The sequence below is a fragment of the Eurypyga helias genome, unplaced genomic scaffold (assembly GCF_000690775.1).
Source record: "Eurypyga helias isolate BGI_N326 unplaced genomic scaffold, ASM69077v1 scaffold519, whole genome shotgun sequence".
Lineage (NCBI taxonomy): Eukaryota > Metazoa > Chordata > Aves > Eurypygiformes > Eurypygidae > Eurypyga > Eurypyga helias.
This window is the reverse complement of record NW_010269913.1, coordinates 80,706-107,254: the sequence shown is the minus strand read 5'-3', so window position 1 is coordinate 107,254 and position 26,549 is coordinate 80,706. Positions and strand designations below refer to the sequence as shown.

The window sequence follows — 26,549 nt, the reverse complement described above, 5'->3', positions numbered from 1 at the left end:
TCACCTCCTGAAACCACCGGTTATGGTAACTAAAGCATCTGGTAGAAACTTACACACAGTATTCTTGACAATCAAGCTTACTGCATCCGCATCTGCTTTAGATACACAGCTAACAAGGTCCTCATAGTAGAGAAACCCTGGAAGTCAAAGGCAAAAAAATGCTGATCACTCTGTGGAATTATCAAAATCTACATAGTGTTATGTAAGCCCCCTGTGAACAGACACCTCTCACCAAGGGATTAAACCACACAACTCGTATCATGGGCAAGGGAAACCTTTCTACTGGCAAGAATTAGGAAATTCTTGATCTTGAACCTGGAAACTATAGGTTTTTCTTTTGATCCAGCCTCTTCAGGAATCTTTTCCTTCATCCCCACCATTTCTGGATTCACCCTCCTACCATGGGTGTGGGGGATCAGAGGCAAGATACAGCCTCTTCCTTCCCCATCTTTGTCCTTACAGTTTATGTAGATTTTTGTCATCATAATTTGTTACAGCAGTTACAATTTATAACAACACAGCAGTCAGGATAATTGCTCGGCTTGCTGAGAACCTGAATATTTATAAGTTACCCTGAGTTCCCTACCAGCTCCCATCAATGGCATTTCTGTACAAATGTGTTCTTCCTGAAAGGAAGGGGTTCTAGCCAAGTACAGGGCTCAGATGTATGTGAAATACCCCAGCTAACTTTATGTTTGATCACAGAGTTTGTATCAAAAGAGCCCTGTCCTGCAGCTTGCTTCACACGTTTGAGTATGATATGTAAAAGAAAAAAGGACAAAAGAACATGAATGTGTGCAAGCTTATCTAAGGGATTCTGAGGTGATGTAACACACATAGGTTTAATGCAAAACTAAAATTACATTATTTTAATACCACTTTATATAAACTCCTCTCCTTAACAGAACTAATTCCTTTGTTTAAATTACTTCCTTTATTTAGGGAAATGGTGCATGCACCAAAAAAAACAATCCATGGGGAAGTAACATTATTCATTTGACTACGTTTCACACTTTAGAGTTAAGACTTGCGAGGATTATGGAAGTAGTTTTACAAGTACTTTATTACAAGTCTTGATTTATCACTCAAGCATGGTTGCCTTGGAGGAGGCAGGTCTGCTCTGAACAGTAGTTCTATGATTTCCTAACGTAATTTTTTCACAACCTGTGCAATAATGACACATTAATAGTTTTGTGTATAAGAGCAGATTTCATTGTGTATCTGTGTAAGCAATTAAAAAAGTGTGCATATTCACATGTTTTGAATGACACCATTTTTAATTAGGAGCTCTGTTAGTCCAAATATCATTTTAAGCTAATAATTTAATATTCACAAAACACTGCAGCAAGAAAATGGATGTATAAATGAACTTCATCTCCTTCTCTGATTCTGTTATCAATTATGAGACTTTCACCTTACCTGCTTTCTGCATTTTTGACAGCTTCAGGGTCTTGCAAGCTTTTATCTCTTCCACTGTTCGTAAACCCATTCTGTACCATTTCTCAGATGTCTTCACTCCCACTCCAAAGACTGAAGTAAATTGCTAAAGTCAGCAGAAGAACACACATCTCAGTCTTGTTTTCTAAAGGAGCAGTGAATTAACAACATGTAGGTAACAACGAGATTTCATAGAGGAAATAGTGGGCAGAGCTTATCCTACATTGAAGATAAATGGTAGCATAATACGAACATGCAGATTCAACTTCCTTTCTTTGCAGAGTTACAATGAAGATGCAATTGTTTTTATACATGGACAGTTCACATTAAAGGGAAATCTAAACAATAATACAGTAGTAGCCCCAGCATCTTTATGTGATTTACCTAAATAAACACTTTCAACTAAGGTTTGAAGGATAGTAGTCTTTATCTGAAGTCACACTCAATATCGTTTCCCAAAATGAGATTCAATTTCAAGTACAAATAGCAATTTTTCTTTGCTTGCATATTATAAGCAGTCTTACAATTCTTCAGTCCTCACATCAGCCAAGCTAAATTCCTCATACATCTTATTTGTAGTACAGATTTCACTTGTTTACCCACTGAAAAAAAAAAAAATTAAAAAGCCCAAATCTACCATTCTCTGAAGTTTTAGCATGGTTATATTCCATTTATTCCAAAGTAGTTTTGTACATCAACTTATTCCCCAAGAAAGGATGTAAAGCAAAAATGTCACTGTTGTAAGCATTATTCAGTGGATCAATATTTCAGATGAACAGTAATATGAAAGCAAGCGGGAAAACTTTCATGCTTGCTCAAAAGCACGTTCCTTATGTTCAGTTTGTCAATACTGAAGCTTTCAATAGTTTCTTTGTACTTTTATAGAATTCAATGACTAGCTGTGTAAGACACAAATAACTGCTGTTTTCCATTGAATCTACAACCTATGAATTCTAACCATGCAAGCTTTATTTTGTGTTTTTCTAATAGGATTAATTCCTTGGAAATAATTTAGATAATGAAAAGAGAAAAATTAAAATCTTGGATAATACTGAATAGGGATTACCTTACATTTTCTATATAATGGGTAAAATTACCTATTCTTTGTCTGAATCATGGGTGTTTATGAAAGAATGTGATTTTTAAAATACTTAGATTGTTATCTTTTAATGTTATTGCTACTGCTAAAAGATTTTCAAAAGGGTCCATTACAGGGTTTAGAATGATTCCAAGAGGCTTAATTAATACTGGGATAGAGAACGAAAGAAAATTATTCTATGCCACTGTCTAAATTTTAGGGAAAAAAGGACACTTTTCTTTACATACTGAGATCCATTATTAGTCAGTGTATTTATAGATGTCAATTTAGAGAAACTCCAAGGGTAGCAGGTAGCCCATTTATTCAATTGTGTATGCAAGCACTGTTCTTTTTCAGCTGGTGGAAGTGATTTATATGAACTTGTTCTCTGCAGCTTCCACTTCTAAAAGGAGGAAAACTGACCATATCATTCATGTACCCTGCATCTAAAACAGACTGTATAATTTATTCCAATCATTTGATAACTGCCCTGGGACCAGCAGTGATATTTTAAGTCATGATGAGTGATTTGGAGCAGTTACCAGAACCATACTAACCATTAAAATTTAGGAATTCACCAATATTATGGGAATCTTCTTGGCTTTCTTAGAAACAGAGAAAAAATTATTGGGAAAAATTAACTACAGCCAATTTAGCAGATATGTTGAGACTGTGCTCAACTAACAAGAGAGCCACATGAGCTTGTTGCAATTTAGCATGTGAAACAAGGCATAAAGTATATTTGAGATAACCTGTCCCCTGATAGTTTTTATTCTAATCTCCACAAAATTTTCTTAAACCCCAAACCATAAGATTTAATAGCTGATCCTCAGTCTTTATCACAATTAATAGGCAAGTTTGGTTCCTGCATCCTGCCATACATGTGAATCTACATCTTTTTTCTGAGTATTGAAACAGATGGCATCAACAGCTATCACTGAACATCTTTTATACTTGTACTATGGGTCAGGAAGAATGGAAGAGCCTTTCAATAGCTGAAGTAAAAGTGAGTAATACAGGGGAGAATGAAACAGTCCCATTCCTTTTACACCCCAATTAATTTTTTTCTGAAGACACAAACAGGATATCTTTAGAGATTAAAACTGCAGTTAAAATTGAAAAAATATTTTTCCAGTGGAAAATTCACTGAATAAGTAAGAAATGGGAATACATTTTAGATTCCTATAGATAGGAATACATTTAGATTTATACATTAGTTTTAGATTCCCTGTAACTATGAAGAATTGTGATCATGACTCTGAACCTACAATCTGCCTAACAAAGAAATATCTCCATTCCTCTTCCTTCTGTCTCACACAGAAGATAATTAAAATAGATCTGAGTCATCTTCTTCAGCTAGTATTATCTTAATGCCAGAATAAGATAGTGTAGTGTTATAAAGATAATCAACTGAGGAAAAAATAAACTCAACGTTGGGTTAAACTTAAAGCAAAGGGTATGCATTACATTAGTTTTCAGGAAAAATAGATTGTTTAGTTCAAGATTAAGAGCAACTGTGTATGCATTAATTAGTAAGGTAACTGATTTCACCTTTGTTTCCTTACTCTATCACAATTTCTCTCTCCCTCTTTCTCTTTATTCTAGACATTTCTTTCTTCATACTTGATATTGGGTGTTCCTTTATAATAAAATTGATGGTTATGCCTAAACTCTACTAAACAGCAGAAAATATATGCAATTTTGAGCAGCTCCAAACCTCAAACCTCAAAAGATTTACCTTAAATGATTTGTATCGTTCATCATTTAACACTTCTTTAACTCTAGAACTCTCTCCTTCTTCAATAATCTCCTAAAAAAAGAAAAACGTTACTTAAAAAACAAATGTAAAAATAATCAAGATTATGGTAAGATTTAGTAAAATGATCTCAGAGAAAGTCTTATCAACCTGTGCAAACATGAATAGCATCCCTAGAGAGCATATTGTTTTATTCCATTAGGATCAAATTCTGCAATCTTTTTTGAGACAGAAAATTGCTGAAGGATGAAGGAGAAACTGGAACCATAGAATAAATTTCACAGTACTTATTTACTCATAAATTTACTCAAGGATAAAGTAGAATCTGGGACCATGGAATATATTTCACAGTACTTATTTACTCATAAATTCACAGCCAGAAAGCAGTTATTTATCATAAGCTATCAATGAGTTGTCCTGAAAATTAGATTGCATTATTTAGTTGAGTTTATTTCTCTTAAGAGCATTGTAAGAACAGATATATTTTTTTCATGAGTGTACAGTTCCTTCAGTCTTCCTGATAAAAGCTAAAAAAAAAAAAAAAAACCCACACCACACACACACAAAAAAAGCACAAACCAAAAAATCACCACACCAAAAAAAAACTCTCACCAATCATCCTATTTTCTGTGGGATCATAATTGACTTCCCAGGCCCCAGGTAGCAGGTACAAAGAGCACTTCAGAGGCTACATTCTTAACTGGTGGATTCACAGCCAGAGTGAATCACCACTCAGCAATGACCGCTCCAAGACAGCTGAGACCGGATCAGCTGCCTGCAGGAATAACAACACCCAAGATGTGGGGTCCTGAAAAGGTTAAGAATTTTAAAAAATGCAGGGAATACTTAAAGCTCCAGGAAGAATGTAACGTTTATCCATCACCTAGATAAAAGGCTCTGCTATAACTCATAGCGAGGTAAGATTTAACATTGAAGTACTAAAATATTTACCAGTTTTGCAAAATTATTATTTCTAATAAAGCATTCAGGTGAGCAAAGTCATGTGACCGAGGCCAGAAGTCACATGAACAAAACTGTTAACAGTTAGCCTGTCACATCCAAATCAGAGTGAGCCTTTTAAAATTACATACAAAGAAGATGCTGCATTATTTACTAATTTGTATTTATTCATTAGTTACCTTTATTTCTAAAGGAGAAGGTTCTATGACAGAAACTTATGTTACTACAGAAGGTTTCCAGAAATCGTTGCATGCTTACTAATAAGGATTATATAATGGAAATAAAGAAGGTTGTGTAAATACACACAGATATCAATGAAGCACTCTGTGACATCTAAAAGTACATCTGTAAAAGAATTAATTGGCAGATAATTCAGAGTTACGTACCTCAATAAGATCTCTGACTTGGTCTCCCATGCAGGGCAACCCTTGTATATCTTTCATTCTGGTTACTGGAAATGGAAGAAATTTCAGTACAGAAGCTGCTCTCAGAAATTCCAGGCAGAATATTTCATTTTCTCTGAACTCATAATTTTCAGCCATTATCTCAAAGGCATCCTGGGGAGGGGGAAGGTGTAGGAAAGAGTTAAAGGTTAATAAATGCTTAAACTACTCAGTGTACCCTGTAGCAAGGTTACTTTGTAGGCTAATTCAAGAATGATTTCTTTATACTAGGGTGCAAAGACAGAGTTCATAGAAAAAAAAATTCAACATAATTTTCTAGCCACTTGAAATTTTCCAGCTATTCTAAAAATTGTATCTTAGAGACAAATGTGGCAAAAGATTGTGATCTATAACAAAGCCGAACTTTAAAATATTTTGTGAGATGGACTTCCCACATTCCGTGCAGATCTAATGAATCAATGTGAAATAGCACCATGATTTTTAGAATTGTTCCCAAACGCAAGTAATCCAGCAGGTCAGTAGGCGACATCTTCATTTTCAGACACAACTAAATAGGAGTCTGTGGTAATACTGGAAAACACCTTGTTCTTTTTGAACTTGTAGCCATGCTTCTATGTAGTAACTTCGATAACAAACTACTTTTGGTCGTTTTTCAGTTGTATGACCTATGCAAATAGAAACTTTTTTTTTTTTTTTTTAATAGTTCTTCAGCTATCATGGCTTGGTTTATTTGACATTCCACTCAAAACCACCTGGAGATTGCTAGTGTGAATTTCTTTTTTTTTCTTTTCCTCTTTTCTTTCCCCACCCCCTCCGCTATCCGTACGTCATTTATGCAACTTTGGATTCTCCCTCCCAGAATTCATAGATAAAATGGCAATTTTTAGAAGTGAAATGCAGGGAACAGATAACACAGTGGTTGAGAAGACAGGTTTTTTTTGGTTTCACACTGTAGAATACTAAGGTTTGGGAGAGAACAAATGCTGCAAAATTTTGTGAATAACCTAAGAAAAGAACTTATGAAGGCTCGCAGCCTATCAGCAGCTAGAAATCTGAGTTCTTAATGAAACATTGCACAAAGATTTTCAAGACTGCAAAATTAAGTGGTTTCTTCAGAGAATTTTAAGAGTGCACCATTTCCAGAAAAGACTTCCACTGTTCAAAATACTTATCTAAAATGCATCCCACACCTGGCTGTTTGTGATGCTTTTACACATCATTCATGTGGCACAGGGCAGGCTGCCTACAGACCATGAACTAGCCAGCGCTGGCTAGCTCCCACACTGCCCTGTGTTCGGCACTCCTCCCAGGACACTCATTTCTTACTCTCCAGCCAGTCTCTCAAGAGGAGCTAACAGATCCCAGCCTTGAAAGGGCCATATGTCTCACTTTTATCAGTTGCTGCATATGCCACTTATCCTTGTTTTCCAACTTACTCTTGTTTCTTCTTTGACCCATGAGGCATTACAAAATAACAAAGAAGTGGTTGTCAGTGTGCATCTGCCTGCAATTATCACTTCACAGAGCTGTAGTCCAAGTGTCTGTTCAGAAATGTTTTTGTAATAAGTATGAGTAACACCCTGTGATACAGATATCAAGAGACAGCAAACGCTTTACTAGAACAATGATTGCAGCTGATAGTAAGAAGGAATAAGATTAAACAGCTTTTTCTCCATACTCAGTGTTTATGGAATCACTGTTCACATTTAGGTTCAGTTTTCATTGAATTTGTAATTAAATGTATCATTACATACTTCAAAGAAAAATAATTTTAGATTTTGCTTTGATTTTTATCTTAGCATTAATGTGTTTTATATTGGAATATAAAGCCAAGTAAAAACTAAAAAAAAGCCTTGCACATCCTAAATGTCACATGCACAATATGCCCAGGTGAACTGGAGTCAGTTTGTTCCACACCCCATGATGTGACAGCAAATTCAGCGAAGTTGTCCCTTTATTACACCTATGGAATCAAGAACAGCATCTGTCACCATGCACTGAAGGAATATAGCCTGATTAGAACAACAACAACGTTACTTGAGGTGCAATCATTTAGATCATTAAAATAGAACTTCTCAAAATTAAATGTACCTTTCACAATGAATGTAGATTATTTCCATATTACATTTCACTGTTTGGTCAGTTATAGAAAAACAGACTATGTGATATATTGTGTTGTTCAGATTATGAACATTATGGGCCCAATGAAGCAAAATGGTTTTTATCAAAATCTTCAAGAAAACATTGTCTCTACTGACCCTAGGATTTGCAAAAGTTTCCCCTTAATGAATCAAAAAAACCCCCCAACTTAGTTTGACAGAACCCCTTTAAAAGTAGGTACCTTAGCTGAACAAACCACTTTCCTTTGGGTTTTTTTTTGTGGATTTGTTTGTTTGTTGGTGTTTGTTGTGTTTTTTTGGTTTTTTTTTTTTTTAATTTCTGTGCTACCATGTTAAAGTGAATAAAAATTAATTTGGGGTCAATACAGAGAATTTGCTTTGCTGTATATCACCAGTATAACTTCAGTCCTCAATCTCTCTATGGATCAGTCACCTGTTGGCCTTAGCTGCATATTTATTTATCAGCTACCCAGATTACCCCAATTAGTAAGCGCTGTGCAATTCCGTTTTCATAACATTTCATGAAAAACCTCGAGAGAGAGAGCTGTTTAGCAAGATGCTTGATCTAGAAGTTTATATTAGTATTTACATTCAATTAGCCCTTGGATATAAGGAATCAAAAGGGAGAATGGAGAACACTTCCTTTGAGGGGGAAAAAAAAAAAAAACCACCAAACCACACTCCACATATTATATTACAAAAATAGTGCAGAAAATCTTGGCTTAGCTGTATTTAAAGCTCTTGCAGTGGCTAAATATTACATTTATTCAACTGCTATTCTTCTCCCTGCCCCACCCCTTTTTTTTTTTTTTTAAAGTTCTTTATTTGCTTGACAGACTATGTTGTATTTAATGACATACTTTTTGGTTAGAGAGAGGTGTAAAATATAGCTCCCATTTTGAAAGAAAACTAATGCAGAAAGAGAGGAAAATACAAATTTGAGGTCACAAGCAGTATGGATTTATCCCAGTTTGCATACGGAAGAACAAATACAGCATACACAGTACTGCAAAGAAAATATATATTTTACAAGTGGGGTGATAGGAGTCATGTTTCCTCTGCTGTACAATTTTTGTAGGTTGGGCTGTTTTGGTTTGGTTTTTTTAATGTTCTCCCAAGTTCTAACTCTTTTTATTCTTTGTCAGCTTCAAAGATTCTTTCCTACTATGCAATAAAAGATGCTACTTTTTTCTTTAAGTGAGTTTTATATTTCCACTCACAAAATTATGAGTACTTTTTTCTTTTTTTTCTCCCCCTCTCTTTACAACCTGTGTACATGCATATTCAAGAAAGCAGTGTTTAGCCAGAAGTTTCTTACTCAGATTAACACTAGCAGAATTAACGGGGGACAGAATCAAAAACATAGAGTTTCTACCTTCTTCTTAAAGTAGTCTATACAGAAAAAAACATAGAAAACAGTTCTCATAAGTACCTTCTCAGCAGTATGTAGTAATGACAGAGACTGTCAAAGTCATCTTCTTGATTAGGAAGCTCAGAAAGCCTAGGGATGTTTTTTCTTACTCCCAACATGCATATTTAAATAGATGTATTCTATACTGAATAATCAGCCATCATGATAAAACTGTCTTCATATACCAGCACCACTGCTGGTTTAGAGAGGTATTAGACCCTTACTACTAGCAGGAGGGCAGTTTTCAGAAAGCTACATTAACACCATTACTGAAAAAGACAATCACATGTAGTGTTTTACTCAGAGGCTGTTGACAGTCAATGAGAAGTTATAATCAAAGCATTTTTATCATTCTAGTTTACATTTTTCAGTGTTTTCCTGCCTTTGCAAAGCTCGTTAAGCTGTTTTAAATAAACAATTAAATAGCATTGAATATTCATTCTTCCCTATACAAAACATTTCCTGCAAATGCTGCAGTTAATTACAAATTTGTCTTTTACATAAAATGGCTTTTGACATTCTTTTTGATAAAAACTTTCTGCTTTAAAAAAAAGAAAGCAACTGATCTCCAAGTGGAGGTGCAGTCTACTGAATATTATAATCCACACTAATATTCCAGAGGGGGAAAGCACATGAAACTCCTATATTAGCTGAGAAAATGCTTGCAATCTATTAGATCTCTGGTGTAATCTATTTATGGTGCTATAAAAAGGAAAGTTACTGACCCTTCATTTATTCTAAACCTCTGTATTTCTTACATTAAGCATCTTTATGTTGTCTTATCAATCAGATAAGTACTCAGACTGCCTGTTTAAAAGGTACTCATTTAACAGGAAATAAACTCTTAGAAATTTCCAACATGTGGGATTTTCATAATATCCAGGATATTCTGCAGGGGCTGCTGTAAGCAAATGTGAAAGATAGCTGGGCTAAATTTCAGTTCTTCAGTTATTGCAAGTTTTCCATCTGTGTCGGAAATGTGGGATATATGTGGAAATGGAACAGACTTTCAGATCCCAGAGGGTCAAATACAAAAATACACAAACAGTTCATTGTATAATGTTAAAAATAAAGAACCAGATGGATGTACTGACAGACATTTTGCAGTTCATTTAATATCTGGTATATAAGACCTAGTAAGATAAAGTATCATTAACAGAGCAAAGTTATTAGTAAGTATCTTGTACATGTGAAAATGCATGCTAAAATGTATTACAAATGTTAAAAATCACAAGACTGAAATCAGCACAAAGCAAGATTGTCAACTAATGTACGAGAATGATTCCCACCAAAAAAAAAAATAATAATCAATAACACTATGATGGTTTAAGTCTGCTGAACAGCTACCCAATAACTTTCAACAAGAATATCAAAGTACATGTGTCCACTCACATTCAGTAAATAAAATAAGCTAATGGACCCATGCTATGATTCATACTATGCTGCTCATTTCAAGATTGTCAGAGCAGTGCCATCGCTATTTGCTACATAATCTTTAATAACCTCCATTTAAGACTCTGCTAGAACAGACATCACCAGTATTATGCTACCAAGAACATATTTTAAATCTAATCTGTTTTGCAGAGAAAACATTACAGCTTCACGGTCGGGGCACTTGTCTTATTCCCATGTCTACACCCATTGCCCCTCTGCTGTGTGACCTTGGAAAGCTGCTTCAGACCTCTCTGCCATTGTTTCCTCTCTGTTAGGGCTATGAACTCTCCAGGGCTTGAATTGTCTTTTGCAATGTGTTTGTACAGCATCTCTTATAAAAAAGGCTTCTATCTTACTTGAGCCTGCAAATGCTACTGCAGCACATATAAAAAACAACAACATACCATTGTACAGGTGAACTTAATCCACTAGCAGTTGTGCTAAAAAAACTTGTGCTTTTAGTTGTGCTACAAGTTCTCATCACATTTCTGTTGCCAATGTTTGATTCAAAACTGACCAAAGTGATTTTAAAGAGATTTAGAATGAACCATCCATTCAAATAATTTTCTTCTCACATTCCCCAGCGTAAATCCTAATTTCATGTGTCAATGGGAACAGACATAGGGCACGTGAATACCTTTTGTATACACAGAGAGAGAAAATAAATACCTTGGGGTGCTAGAAGAATTTCAAGGAAAATTAAGAAATTTGAAACAACCTGTAGTGTTGACTAAAGCGATTTCCAAATTAATAAAATTATCCATTTTTGTCATGTCAGCTTACATCAGCTGGAGAAACAAATAATCTGAGTAAATGAGAGTAATAGTAATAGCATAATGCGCATGATCTCAGAGTCTTCGTATATACAGTTATTAGAAACAAATATCCATTACCTCCAGCTGCTCCTCATATTAACCAATAACAGGTTCATTTCTTACAACAGAAAATAGTGGTACTCTTGAAAAGTTTCCATATTTTCCACATAATTTGAAAGAAAGCAGGACATTTTGTCCTGACAGAGCACAAAAATGCAGTTAGAGCGTCAATCACTTAACACTGTCCTAGATAAACATTCACAGTATAGTAAGAAATATTAAATGCTAAATGTATATTATGCATACTAATATGGTCAAAGAAAGCCGCATAGACTTGATGCATACATACAAATTTAGGTTGCTAAAAGGTACAGGTGTACTTATATTCTGTCTCTATTTTAGGAAGCACCCTTCCACTTACCTTAAAAACAAGATATTTCTTCTTTAGACCAAAGCACTAGTTCATTTTGGATAGGAATATACTTCACATATGTTTACAAAATTTGTAATTTTGATTTTCTGTCTGGAGAATTTTTACTGAAGTAAGCTATGCCAGTAAGACAGTACATGTTATTAAGGGTATGCTTTTAGTGGTTTCCTACCTATAGAGTTTCCAAGTTCATTACGAAATTAAAGCTGAGGTTCTCCTGAGGTCTGTTTTGAAATGGAATAATAATAAATGTGTGAACCACTGGCATAACTGATAAATGTTTCTGTAGGTACAAAAGAAGTTTAAAAAGGTATTTTTTTCCCCTCTAACAGAGTGGGAAGGAAACAAGGCATCTTTCCTATGCTAAATATCTGCATTCTCATTACCATGAGTAACAGCCAAAGCAAAGTAACATTCAGTAGCATTAGCAATAAGCCTCAGAATCACAGAATCATTTGCCTCCAACTTAATTAGTTTCTTCTGTGAGAATTAAATTGTATTTTCCTCACAGAAGAATGTCTTTCTGAATTTTATTGCAGTCTGGTATTAATATTCAAATCCAACAACCCCTCTCGGGCACAGCAGAATGGCTCCATTTGTTTTACCACATGAAAACACAATGCACTTCCCAAGTGTATATTTTCAGTCGTAGAGGGGGAGGATGGCTGGCTATTTACAAATTTGCCAGAGAACAATACTGTAATATCATATTCCGTAATAACATTAATGTTTAAGGCAAACATAAAGGAATCATGCTAACGTCCAGCCTCTGGTGAAAGGATTTCCCCTTTTGTTTTGAACCTTTACCCATCTGAACAGCTACAGTTCACCTGTGGAGTCAGGGCTATGCATTCAGGTGCATTGCTGGATCACGCACACCAGTGAAGCCCATGGCAGTGGTTCCCAACCTACGTACCACGAGGCCACAGTACGTGACGCACAGTGACCCAAGGACGGTGCGAGGCCCAACAAATCTGATGTGGTTGCATTTCTCCTTCATGAACTGCCACACAATGCCACTGTCTCTTCCTTGGCGTCCAATTTGACATACTTAGTGTATTTTCCACACGACAGACCTTGCTACTCCTCAACAGCTTATAAAAAAGTAATTGGGTAGGGTTTGTCCCACACTGAACCTATTCATGTAATCTCCACATCTGCATAATCTTTGCCAACCCTTCCATGATGCAAAACTGTTTTGTTGACCTTTCTGTAAGTTATTTTCTGGCTATTACAACAGAAAGGAAACATGCAACCGTTGAACACAGAAATTGTATCTATTGTGCTAAACCACCATACTATCCTCATGAGCTGTCATCAGGTATCTCTGCTATTTGGTTTTAATAAATGGTCTTTCACGGAAAAATATGTGTGGAACAGGACTCAAGATTAAAACTGATCACTAATCATAGAATGGTTTGCGTTGGAAGGGAACTTAAAGACCATCTAGTTCCAACCCAGGGCTGGATGCAGTACTCCAGGTGGGGTCTCACCGGGTCAGAGTAGAGGGTGAGAATCACCTCCCTCGACCTACTTACTGGTCATGCTGCTTTTGATGCAGCCCAGGATATGGTTAGCTTTCTGGGCTACAAGTGCATATTGCCAAGTCATGCAATTACCAATTTCTACAGAAATCAAGTCTCCAAAAGTGTCTCTCCCAAGAAATCAGCACATTCCAAGCCTTGTTGTACACACACCACTGACTATTAGCAAACGTTTCTGTGTTCTTCAGAAGAGACAAAAAGATGCCAGATGTAACTACCACTCTCTCAAACTTAACTACTACTCATCTGAAAGAGGAATTTGATACAGGGTATCAGGGAAAAGTCCACTAAAAGGAATAACCATGCGTTCATCCAATGATGCATGAGCAAATAATCACTTTGCACCCCTGTTATAGGAGAGAATGAAAAACATTATTTCCAAGCTAACCAAAGAAAACAGAAAATCCGTAAGAAAAAGGCCCACCCTGGCTCACAGAATGAAGTTGTTATAACAAAATACTATCATCAACACATAATTCAAGATGGTTTGGACCTAATTTTCAGGATGTACGGCATTGAGCCAGGGAAAATCTGTCATTTAATGGTTGGCTGCCCACAGCAGGCACAAGTGAATTATACCAATGCTTCAGTGCATTTGCTAAGTGCTCACACTGAAAAATGTTGGAACACTTTTATTTGAGAACGTGAATTACAGGTTTAATACAAGACCAAGGAAACAACAGCAAAACTGAAAATCAGGCTCCTGTGACATTAGGCAGACTAACTGGCAGGCCTCCAGGGAATGAGCCAGCTCTTGCAGTCCATAAACACCCAAGCCTTCAGCTGTCATTGCAAACTTTGATTGTGAGGAAAAAGAGCAACAGCCCTAAGCAGTTACATTACAGCTGTCAAAGTGTAGGTGCTAGACAGGATCATACACATTACCAGCTTGACCAGTACTACCTCCAGAAATAAAATACAGCATGAACTCAGAACAGGTATTCTCAAATTACAAGGATGAAAAACTGTCATCTTTATCACTACAAAACCTAATTTCTACCCGTACTCAGAAATGTTTCATATATAGGATAACAGAAGGAATCAGTGCTTCAGTCATCAAACAGCCATGCTTCTAGTGCGTTCAGCTAAATTAATTTATCAAATACAAGTTGTACTCTGACATTAAGACTGCTGCTATGATAAACATGGAAGTAATTTAGGGACTGCCTATCTGTGAAACACAGGTATAACAAACCACTCAATTAATACGTTGCTGCTACCATAGTTTTCATCTGAACTGAATCGTGGACTAAATTCAGGAATTCAACCACTAGGATACAGACAATATATTTGCTATTGTTATAGTTATAGCATCAAGTCTCTGAAAATGAAAAAACACTGTGAGAGTTTAACAATATAGTTATTAAATGTTTAAAAACATTAAAAATAATCTTAAAAGGTATAATTAAAAAGGAAAATACCTTATTCTAGACTTTTTTGTGCTCAAAATGTTAAGGACAATTAAAAATCAACAACTTTGTGTTGTCTAGGAGTAACCATTGTAATTTGCAATTATCTATCACAATTACTTTTAATTTTTTACCTTCAGAATGACTGACAAAATGTTTTACTACAGAAAATTTAAGAAAGAACCAGACACACATATTCCACAGTTTTCAGGAAGAGTAGAACTAAGGCATCTCCTGTTTCTCCAAGACAACCAGTATTTTACAGAACCTTTGGGTGATGCTATTTGATCTGATATCTTCCCCTACAGTAGCATGAATGTGATATTTGTAAACAGTGAAAAAGAATGACTGCTTTCCAGAGGTTAAACAAAAACATTCACAGCCTTGTTTTTCTAGCAGGACGTGGGGCATCGCAGGTATTCCAAAGAAAGCAGTTTTAAGAATGTTGGAATCACTCGGGCTGGAAGGGACTTCAGGGGGTCTCTAGTCCAACCTCAGGTTCAGAGTAGGGGTAAAACTTAATTTCCATCAGGATGCTCAAAAAGGGAAATTCTTTTAAATAAGCAAAGAGTTTGACCTACTTGAATACCATAAACATTATTATGTAATTAGTATAATTGATGATTATTTCAAAGCATCACTACAAGGCAAAATTTAGATTGCTTAATTTTTAACTGTGCATTCCTATTTCAAGACATTTTAGAGTTGCTCTTAGGTTTATCTTTAGTTCTGAATTCCCAGAGGTTTTAGTATTTACCTTGTAAATATTTTTTATTCTCGAATTACTGCTATTTGTTGTTATTCTTTTTATATGGATCTTACAAATAATATTTACTTGAGATTTGTGTGTATTTATAGCCACACACACAAAGCAAAAATATAAAAACTATAATAACATAATAGTAAAACTTAAAAAGATGAGAAGGTGTTTCATGTTGTAATTGAAAGATATTAATGTAACTGTGCCAGATTTATTCAGATTATACTACACTGGAGTCTGTGTCAAATGTTTCCTATTGAATAGTTGTCACTGAGTATCTACAGCCAGCCAAGAGGAGCCATTAAGCACGGTAACTTAAGAGGAATTTAGCCCAGATGACTCAGGCTTTTCATACCCACTGAACTGAGTAATGTTATGAGCATTAAATAGGATATATGACATCTCTAAGCTTTCTATTTAACTACACAGCTTAATGACTTTAACATGACAAAACAACCCTCATGATAACTAAGCAATTGCAAAAATCTGAAACTTACAACCACACTTTGAAGAATCAAACACCTGAGCAAATGGGAAGGCAGCACAGCAATTGTGAAGTACCTTGGAGTCACCTAAACAAAACTTTTGCTTATCATTACTTCAAACTTGTCAAATAAGACTGTGATGAAAAAAAAAAAAAAGACATTGGCAGAATGTTATTTTAACATTTGTTTTAAAAATTCATGTGTTTACAAGCTATTAGTGTATTTGAAAATCCACTGTGTCAAGTTTTCAACATTACTTAAAGGATGCAATTAAGCTTGCACTCATTTTCAATTTAAATATGACAGATCTATAACTTTAAAATTTTTTTATCATTGTTCTGCATGTTTAACTCATGAATTTGCTGAGGGTGCCACAGAAAATATTAATGCAAGTACTGTACTATTTTACTTGTTCTAGTTTTTATCTCATGGACAGAATAAGTATTACCGTGAATTTCTTGTTGTAGTTATCTAAAGTTGTCTTCCTTTGACATGAGTACTGAGATACTTTACTTGCAATAAATGATGGCACTTCTGATTTAGGTGTATTCAAAGGAGGAGACTGATCTTGTTCCTAGTAAGGAGAAAAGAAAAGGGGAGAAAGTTTAATGACACACCTGTTAAAAATTTAAAATACCAAAAAATACATTTAAAGAGCCCAAAATATGTACCTTAAAGTGTGGTAAGAAAATAATAATGCTCTTACCATCTTGCTAAAAAAAAACATTTAATTTCACACTGACTGCACTGACAGTACCAGTTTAACTGGTGATTACTGGGGTTTTTCATTTTCTGCAGTAAGTTCTTGCAGAAAGTTTTCAGTGGCACACTCATTAAAAAAAAAAAAAGTATCTTTACATGGCAAGTCTCCTTCCTACTACTCCTCTTATTGCAGAAAGACTGAAAAACTACAAAGCTTTAGGAGCAGATAAGCTTGAAAGAACAGAGTTTTCCCAGAAAACACTACATGATTCAATATAAGATCAGGGATGTTAGACCAAGGGGGAAAGAAAAAAAACCAAAACACCCCACACCTTCAGTGGTGAGAGAAAAATAAATTTTCCACAAAGATTATTTGTTTGTTTGGATTTAATTCATTAAGCTAAATGTTCTATTTTGGGGTCATTAAAAAGGAACCATCATAAACAGCCACAGAATAGTCATCTCCATCCTTTCATAGACCAGTCACCGTTCACCTTATGATGTGGCTTCTCACTCAGCCCTTTCTGTACACACTGATCCTATTCTGACATCATTTTAGGCATTCACAGGAGCCAGGAAAAGGAGCTAGGTGCCAATTCTTAAATGCAAGTTTCCCAAGCACCAGGCTACCTTACATGCTTATTTGCTTTTCACCCAATTTTGTTCCATGCAAAATCAACAAGGATCAACAAAAAAGTCTGCAGACAGTCTCTGTAGCAGGTTAGGAAAGGAACTCTTCTATAATTCCCCATTAGCAGAGTCCTAAGCATGAGTCCTTAACATGCAACTGTCCTGACCAGTGAGGAACTGGTAAAAGAGAACCTGGCAACAACTTTTCTGCTATTTTATATGCCCAGGCCTTTAATTCCTTTGCTTTTTTGAAAGTGTCCAAAACAAATACTTTGGAAACACCTAAAGCGTTCTCAGAATTTCTATATATTTTTTGCTATTTGTCATTTTCCCAGAAAATATTTGGCAGATCTGTCAAAAACGTATTGCATTGCACTATTCAAAAGCCACAGGGAAATGATTCAACAACAACAAAAATATCACAAAGATACACAGAGGAAATTTTCAGCCAAACAATGGAATGATGAGCCCTTTCTCCCCTGTATCCAAAGACATGCAGACATAAAGTATCTGTGCTAGGCAAACCTATAAATGTGCCTGTGCCTTCACACACACACCCCCACACACATACAATTTCATGCTAAATTGCATTTCTATTTGATACAGAGTAGTTAAATAATAGTATTCACACACACACACAAAAATCGTTTGCTCGCACAGCTAAAGGAGCAGTGAATTATGTGACAGTTTTCATGGTATACACTGAAAGGAAGGAAGCTATTTTATGTGTAAGACCACTCCTGGGAATAACCAAAATAGGTTTCAGCCAGGATCAACAGCACTACTCACCCACTTTTGCACACATTCATGAATTATACTTTAAAATTTATTTTAGATCACATAAACTATGATTGATTACAGCTAATATACTGCTTGAAATGATAGTGCCAGCTGCAGAGACTGTGAACAAACAGAACATTACTGAATAGAATTTATAATAAGCTATTATCTTCATTACGACATAGACACACAAAGAACAAGAACCCTACATGTAGCATTACCTGGCACTGTGGAAGAAAGCAAAATTAACACAGAAGCTCTCTATGTTTAAGAGGTTGATAGACCGGCACATAAACATCCTGTTACTGCCTTAGCTAAGATATTTGAGCATTTTTCTTAATCAGCAATAGTTATACTTTTAATTAATAGGACTTGATTATATATAGCAACAGAAGAAACTGGCTAGAAATCAACAGCAAAACTGAAAGCAAACAGTAACTACTACAGTCTGATTTTTAGGGAATATTATGACGCCTGCATGAGAACTGCAGAGATGTTTTCCTATCGTCATCAGAGCATAACAGGATTCATACTGCTTGTTCAGATTATGGGACAAACCTAAAGTTTCATCAAGTAGCAATTACCACGTAGAACAAGCAATCCTGGAAACTCACACTACCTAAAACAATTTGTAGTACTAAGAAACAACTATGAATATGAGAAAATTGTAAGCATTGATTTTTTTTTTCTTTTTTTAAAGATAAATCTATACCACATTAAAATGAAATTATGGTACACTGCACAGGGGTAACACTGAAAAATATCCAAAAGTGCAGGCTACTTAATTGCTAGAGATAGTCAGAGTTTGTGCCCCAGATCCAAGCTGTGGTACCAGTCTGTGTCACTGCTGGTCCACAGTGACATTTTCCGCATGGCATAAGTGGGAAAAATCAACCTGTACCACTCACATCAGTTTGTACACCCGGGAGGCTTAGTTGCAGAATTAATCTTGTAGGGGACTCCTATGCTCTTTGACAAACTATTTTTTTAATAGACAAACAAAGAACTATAATGACATAGGGAAATACCAGAGAGAAATTGGAGCAGCAGTGAATCAAGTGTGCAGATACTAGACACTCTGTCAGGCCACATTATTCAACAACCAGCAGCTTTGTAAAGTCCAGACAGCACTGATAAAATAATAAACTCTGCTGATATCCAGCCTTTTATGAAGAGAAGGCAGCCAGTTTATAAGTTTCATTTTATTTTCTGCAGAACTCTGACTGTCAGTATGAGGGATTTCTTCCATCAGTTAGAGCCTCTCTCTTTCATGAGGCAACAGAGTGAGACACTCCAGAAAATGTTAAATATTAGTTGCTTGTCACATGATATGGCAAGGGATCAAAAGATGCAGCACTTCCGTTTCCTGATGTGGAGGAAAATCCTTTGTTGAATGAAATAAATCTCTCTTCCTTTTTTAAAAAATTATTAACTAACAATTTTTGTGTTCCTACTAAGGAAAAGGAAGACGATGTAGTCACAACACAGTTCCTAAAGCTGCTGAGAATGCCAACCCACTTAGTGTTCTCTTCCCATCTTTTTAGCCCTGTGAAAGCCTCCCTCTGCCTCTTTCTTTTCCACTACCCAGGAAACAGCAGTACTGTCTAGCATGTGAGGATGCCTTGCATACTTATTAATGTTCATGTCCTGCTATTGTCCAGAATGCACATGTGAATGTGGTGGAAAGTGTCTCTGGACAACAGCGTTCCTTTGCCAGAGAAATACTTTCCCTCTAAAGCGTATGTTTGGCCACCACATTTCCATAGCCTATTAAATTAAATGATGGCTATTAACTATAAAAGTCAACTGTTACTGAATGAATCAATAATAATTCAGACCACCTTAGATCTAGTCACCCAACCTTTTATTCTGATGTTAGTGATTTACAGAGTATATCTCTTGGATCATTCACAACCACAGAAAAAGGTACTTTAGTCACAATTGTAATTAATATGTTAACTAATGATCTGTAACTCTGACTTTATACTCTTGCTTTGCATGGAGAAGGACATTTCTTTTTAGTAATGCATTAAAATAAATGTCCCAAATGAAAAACAACCTTCTAAAAAAGTAACTGCAAGATCTGAAAGATGAAATCTTAGTGCTATTAATATTTATTGGAATTTTACCACTAACCTGCACATAGACAAGATTTCACCCAAAACATTCCCCCACTGAAATCCATTCCTTGTACCTCAAAACCTTTCTGATGTAGCCCGAGTTCAAGGTTTGTTAATTCACTTCCATTTCACATTTTACAAGACTGATACAATGGACCAAATTTGTCACCAGTGAAACTCCAACTAAATTACATTATGCACAAGTTTGGTCTGGTACTTAAAAAGAAAATCAACCTTTATGTCAATCCTTCCCCATTTCTCAAGGCAGAAAAAAAAATAATCATAGTGACACTGCAACAAGAAAGTTATTTTAAAATTTGCTAAACTTCTAGAATCCTTTCTCCTTCTTTGTCTGGTTTACAAAAATGTTTATTACTATCTAATTAAGTCAGTATGTAATTAAGACTGGTCTTAACTATAAGCTTTAAAGTTAATGGTACAGCTGTCACCGATGTGCTTATCGCACTCTACATTCATTAGCATGAAACCTTTACGTTTCAGTAAGAACAGCTCTTATTTGCAGAGTCAGTGTCAAAGTATGTTAATGATCTCCTGACTGTGCTGCTACCTTTTTCAGAAGTTTCTATTCCAGCAGTATTCCAAAAGGACTTTTATATATAAACGAACACTAAGACAGTTCAACTTCCAGCATACTTCTCACCAATTTAAAAAAAAAAAAAAGTAAGAAAAATGTAAGTTTCAGCATCATTGGAGACATTGTGGAGAAAGACAAATGTACTTCATGCCTTGAAAAGGAAAACGCAAACAGAAACATCTATGAAACTATATGTTGCTGAGATATCTGAATCAACAGGTCTTCACACACTGCTGACATTAAGAATGTACATAATGAGTAATTTGGTTTGGTTTTAATTCTGATATGTATCTCTCAACAAAGTTCACAGATTTTTGCTCATGTTTTGGTGTTATTTCTTGTTTAGAGAACTTTGCTTTTCCAGCATTTATATTTTTATGACCTGTTTGCCTGTGAGATCACATAACACAGTAGTTACAAGGTTTCCTGGTCTGGTTTTGTTTTGTTTTGCATTAATTTCTTTGGTCTATTTTCCTGCCAGCAGATTCACTGAAAATATTATAAAAATACTGCAAAAATACTTCACTGGAAGAATTGCAAACATAAACACATATTCTGTCATGGAGTTGTGCTGAGTCTGAGGGTGACAGCTCCATCTGGCGTACTCACTCCTCCCCCCACCCCTGAAGCCTTATTAAACAGTAATTTTTATATGTAAAATCCTGCAAAATAGTTTCTGGCAATGAAAGATGACTGGAAAAAGCAAACCAGGAGCTACAGTTTTTCTTGGGGAAGGGTGGTATTTATATAAGCAGAAGACAGCACAATATTGCTGTTAAATATTCAGGCATCCTCTGCCTCACAGGAAGGGACATGCTGCGGATCCTGCCATGATCCCAGTATCCATGGAATTCCCAGTTACTGTTTTGCAGTTCACACAGAGTCTAATGTAGACCCTCAGAAATCATCAGGAATCCCTCACTTTACTTCAGAGGGCTTTGGATCAGATTTGTAATTTTCTTGACATATGAATTAATTTCTTCACCAGTGCACGTTAAATCCATCACCAAGAGGCCCAAGCGCGTGAAGAACAAGGGAACAGGTTCATCCTGCTGCAGCACAGGGTCTATTTCACAGCCCATTGACATGTGCCATCAACACCTGCGCACAGCACGTCTGGGCATCCCTACCACATCCTCATCATTTACAGGCTGTACTGGGGGTATTGAATATCACCAGTTCGCACTATGCTCCTGTTTGAGAAATCAGCATAGAATTTTGTCAAATACAGATCAGACAAAAATATGTCATTGTCCACTGCTTCAAGGTCAAACACCATTCACCAAATAATCAGCCTGCCGTTTGCAATATCCTCTGGCTTAAGGCTCCCACTGAGAGACGATACAATATCATAAAACCTTTTTTCTTAGCACAGTTCTGCTTGATGGTGCCAAGTTTGTAAATGCATGTCCACAGATTGCAACAGCCTTCATTTCACAGGTCCTTCAAGGGCCTGGCAGTTAGCTCATCACTTCTAAACAGCAAAGGTTTTAATGGTTTTGTACTTTTTTGAAGAGAAAAGTATTCCATCAGGAGCTCATTAAAACTCACGGCTCTCAGTGGGACATTTCATGACGTTGAAGTATTTGTGGAAATACCACAAGTACCACAACAACAGCAAGTACTTCAGTGATGGATGTTTCCCCTTTAATAGCACCCTTTTTTTACAGGAATGATGTAGATTAATAGTTTGTAACATGATGCCATGGTAATTTAAGATTACCAGACACTAATATAAAGGCATGGAAGACCTTTTTAACCTATTAAAACTGTGCGAATTACTCATGTAAACTCTAGGGAAAAAAGTTTTTAAACTCAAAGGTTATATCACAACATAAATATATAAGTTTTTAGGTTTAAAAAAAATTTAATAATACACAGTTGTTCATTATGAACGAAAATGTATTTGCACTGAAGGATCTATCTTACCATGAGACGATACTTCATTTCTGATTCAACTGGTCTTCCTGCTTCCATGCAGGCTGTGAGCCAGGAAATATCCAGCAGTTCAAACCGGGAGCTGTCACCCACAGCCTGTCTTTTCAGCCAGTCCAGCACCTCCGGGTAAGAGTTGTTCTCAGCCACAATATGAGTGACAGAATCACTGTCAAAAAATACACCAAAATAACTTTTCTTTTTTTCCTGAACCCAAATGTACACAGGTACAGAGCTGCAATTTCCGTATTTACTTACCATGCACTTCCTGAAAATTGTAGAATATACTGCACATTAGGATGTTGGAAGCGGTTGCATTTTCATATCACAGTATATCTATTCCAGTCACTGAATCTGTTTTGAGGAAAGACTTTAGCCTGACAGCTCCTCTAAGTGCAACATTTTCTTTCTTTCTGTAACATTTGCCTTCTGTAAGACACTAACCTATTACACATTTTCTTGCAACTCTGAAAATGTTTGGCTCGCATGAGCAGTACCATAATGAAAAAGCTGCTTTACCATAGCCGACATCCCTTTCCCAATATTCCTGATCAATAAAGGTTTACAGTATTAAAAAGTCTGTTAACAGTAATTCTTTAAAGCTTTACAACTAGCAATATCTTTCTGTACTTACATTAAGCTCTTTACATAAGGCATCGTCAGATGTTCAGGACTGAAAATTTATGAATTATGTGCTCCATCTAAAGACCACTTCCTTGCTACTAAGAGGTCAGTCTCTTACAAAACTGATATTTTAGCGCATATGAAATTTAGAGATTGAGTCATTGTTCAATAGATTATAAGGTGTACACTGCTTAAAAATATTGTAGCACAAAGGTTACTACACTAAATTTGGGTTGGTATACTAGAATAATTGGAACGAATCCCATGATGGTTCATGCCCATGGCAGAGGGGTTGGAACTAGATGATCTTTAAGGTCCCTTTCAACCCAAACCATTCTATGATTCTATGATGAAAAAGACAAAGTTCTGCACCTTCCACAGGAAAATAATGGACAGGGACAAAGTGTCATGTTTCAAGAAAAAAATTGCATACATATTTAGAATGATCTGTAAATCTCTACCTGGTCTGCTGATGCTTAGGAAACTACTAACTTGGTAGGAAATTTTGAGTGATTCTTAGTGTTCCCGCTCCACACACACCCAAGCAGGGTGCCTTCGCCCACAAAGACAACAACAGATAAAGGAGGAAAACTCTTTGTTTTCATGAAACTTGTAGGATTTCAGTATCTCTGAAATATACACCAAAATTAACCAATAGCAGATTCTTAAACTTATTGGGAGAAAGGCAGAGATAGCCAGTGTCATTATTTGACTTAGGTTTTACAGAAATAAGCCTAGGATTGGAACATAAATTGCCCTGTTGGCCACCACCTCCATTCACAAGCCCCTGTAACCTCCTGCTAGCCCATACTGGTGACAGCCTTGATGACACATACATCAAATTTCAAATGGAGCTGACAGATTGCTCTGCAGTCTTCCTGTAACACCTGAAGAAGTTAAGCCATCAACCTTTCCAAGCAGACAAGGCACTGCTGGTAGAGATAACTGGTTAGTACAGACTTCTATAGAAACGACGTGTGCTATAAATGCAGAGTGCACAACCTTTTGAAACAAACTACTTTCTAAGAGACCAACAAAATCCCCTGGCCTATTCTGTGACCCTGATTTCATTAAATCGCCTAATCACAATGACAAATACTGGAGTGACCCCACAAAAAACTGTTACCTTATAACTCTCCAACGTAGTAAATGTACTACATTTTGCAAATATAAGAAACTTATGGAATGTAATATATTTTAGAAATTTTTTTTCTCTTCTTATTGTGCAAACTATAGAGTGGAGTCCACTGGAAAAAAAAAATCCCAATTTGGTTTAATCTATAAGATTATAAATCTATGCTAGGTGAATCTCCATGAAATACTATTGGTTTTATCATTATTTAACCCTGCTAAGTTCTACTTTAATTAAACTGTCACATCTTTACTTGATGAGAAAAAAAAAAAATCAGTTAGAGACATAGAACTTCTGCTTCCTGTGGTTTATTTCACTTTATATAAAATATTCATATGTAATGTATTTGTACCAAGCTGCTGATCTGGGAACTTTGCCATCACTGTGCTCGCAGCAGCAGTTTAGCTGCTGTGCACCAGTTTCCTCTGGTACCAGTACAGCCGTGCTTTTTTCTTGGTACAGGACCTAACAAATTTAGCATTTCCTCTGGCATTTTCCAAAACAAAAATCAACAGCGAAATAGTTTTATCCAGCAGCAGCTAAGCTGAAATTACATATATTACCTGTTTTGCATACAATTTGCACAAAGTGAAACTTTGGCAATAAATACCTGTGTGTCAAAGCAACCCAGATAAACCCTCTACTCAGTCCTCAAAGGATTGTTAACGTAGGATTCAGAACAGCACAGTTCATTTTTCTCCCTGAGAATTCAATTAGTTTTGCATCAGATGCTAATTGCCTACTTCTGTTCAATACCTGCTTGAATCTTGCTTTACAAATTATTTCATCCTCTCTTCTTCCTCAGGCTTTCAAGTTGATGGGATTGAAAAATCTGTGGAAATGAGCTTTTATAGGGAGGACCCTGTTGTATACTATCTGCATACAGATACAGATAAGTGATCAATACTTGGTTTTCTTCCAGCTTTTCAGAGAACACAGATAATGATGTAGCTTTCAGAAAACGGCATAATGATACAACTAGCACTCACAAAAAGCTCTATTTGGAGGAAGGCTTCCTGCAACATGAGTTGACTTACTGAAACAGCGCCAGACAAATTTGCAGCTGGAGTATATCTTTGCCCCAAAATGCCACATATGTGGTTTTTCATTCCTAAGTCTTTCCTCCAGTGCTCTTCCAGACTGTACCAAAGTGTAAGCCAGTCACTTTTAAACTCACGGCTGTGAGTTTCTCATAGGAAGATTAAATATTAGATACCAGAAATGTTCTACAGAAATGCCCTCTCTCAACCATTACATTTTCCATTCCTGTATGTCTAATTTTTTTCATTTCAGGAATAGTCCAGTAATTTAGATTAATCTTAACCTGACTTTAGGGGGGAAATAAACAATGGTTGATTCAGATCAGCTGAAAACATGATTCACTGATTCCAGTGAGACTACACAATGCATATAAACGTATCCCATGAAAAACACTGCAAGCTCACACCTTACATTTTTTATTTTCCATGTAAGAAGGAACACAGACACATTAAAATTGACAGCCTTAAGATAAATTAGCACCACAGCTTTTAGAAGTAACTAATTAGAAATTTTTCTAATGTTTGTGTGTTGCCTGCTCTCTGCCCAGAAGACAACAGAAACGAACCACGCTTTAGGCATACCCACTGAATTCCTGAAGCATCTTTATGATGGAAAGAGCAATATCCACCAAACACACAGGCAAAAGCTCCTACTGCAGTCACTGGTATGACTGCATTAATCAAACTAGAATGTTTCAAGCAGCATTACTATATGTTATTTTTACACATATAAACATTTTCCTACCTTAGTTCACTTTCTACTCTGAAACCTTTCCTTCTTGCCAGCTCCATCAGAAACATCCTTCTGGTCATCCCCATCTTCCTCTGCATAATAAAAATTACAAACTTACTGAACTTTATTTCATAACTGCATGAAAGGTTTGGGGAATGCATCCCTTTCTGTCTCTTCCTCTGGGAAAATACAGCTGGAGCTCTGATCCTATTCAT

The 26,549-nt window shown here is 36.0% G+C and overlaps 1 protein-coding gene across 1 annotated transcript; it reads right to left on the bottom strand.

Moving 5' to 3' along the window:
* DNTT (DNA nucleotidylexotransferase) lies at positions 1 to 26,549 on the bottom strand. Its single transcript, XM_010158231.1, has 7 exons — positions 26,347 to 26,549; positions 22,800 to 22,974; positions 16,492 to 16,617; positions 5,618 to 5,788; positions 4,254 to 4,325; positions 1,420 to 1,543; positions 1 to 137 (listed from the first exon to the last, which is right to left on the bottom strand). Exons 1-7 carry the CDS (start codon positions 26,547 to 26,549, stop codon positions 1 to 3), a joined length of 1,008 nt encoding a protein of 335 aa, XP_010156533.1.

Bases quoted from the DNA above. Each gene is read 5' to 3' on its own strand.
- DNTT (XM_010158231.1), bottom strand. From the start codon at position 26,549: ATGAATAGGATCAGAGCTCCAGCTGTATTTTCCCAGAGGAAGAGACAG. The intron at 16,618-22,799 runs GTAAGATAGATC...TCTCCTTACTAG, and splicing joins AAATGAAGTATCGTCTCATG to GAACAAGATCAGTCTCCTCC. The intron at 5,789-16,491 runs GTAATACTTATT...CCCCCTCCCCAG, and splicing joins ACTACAACAAGAAATTCACG to GATGCCTTTGAGATAATGGC.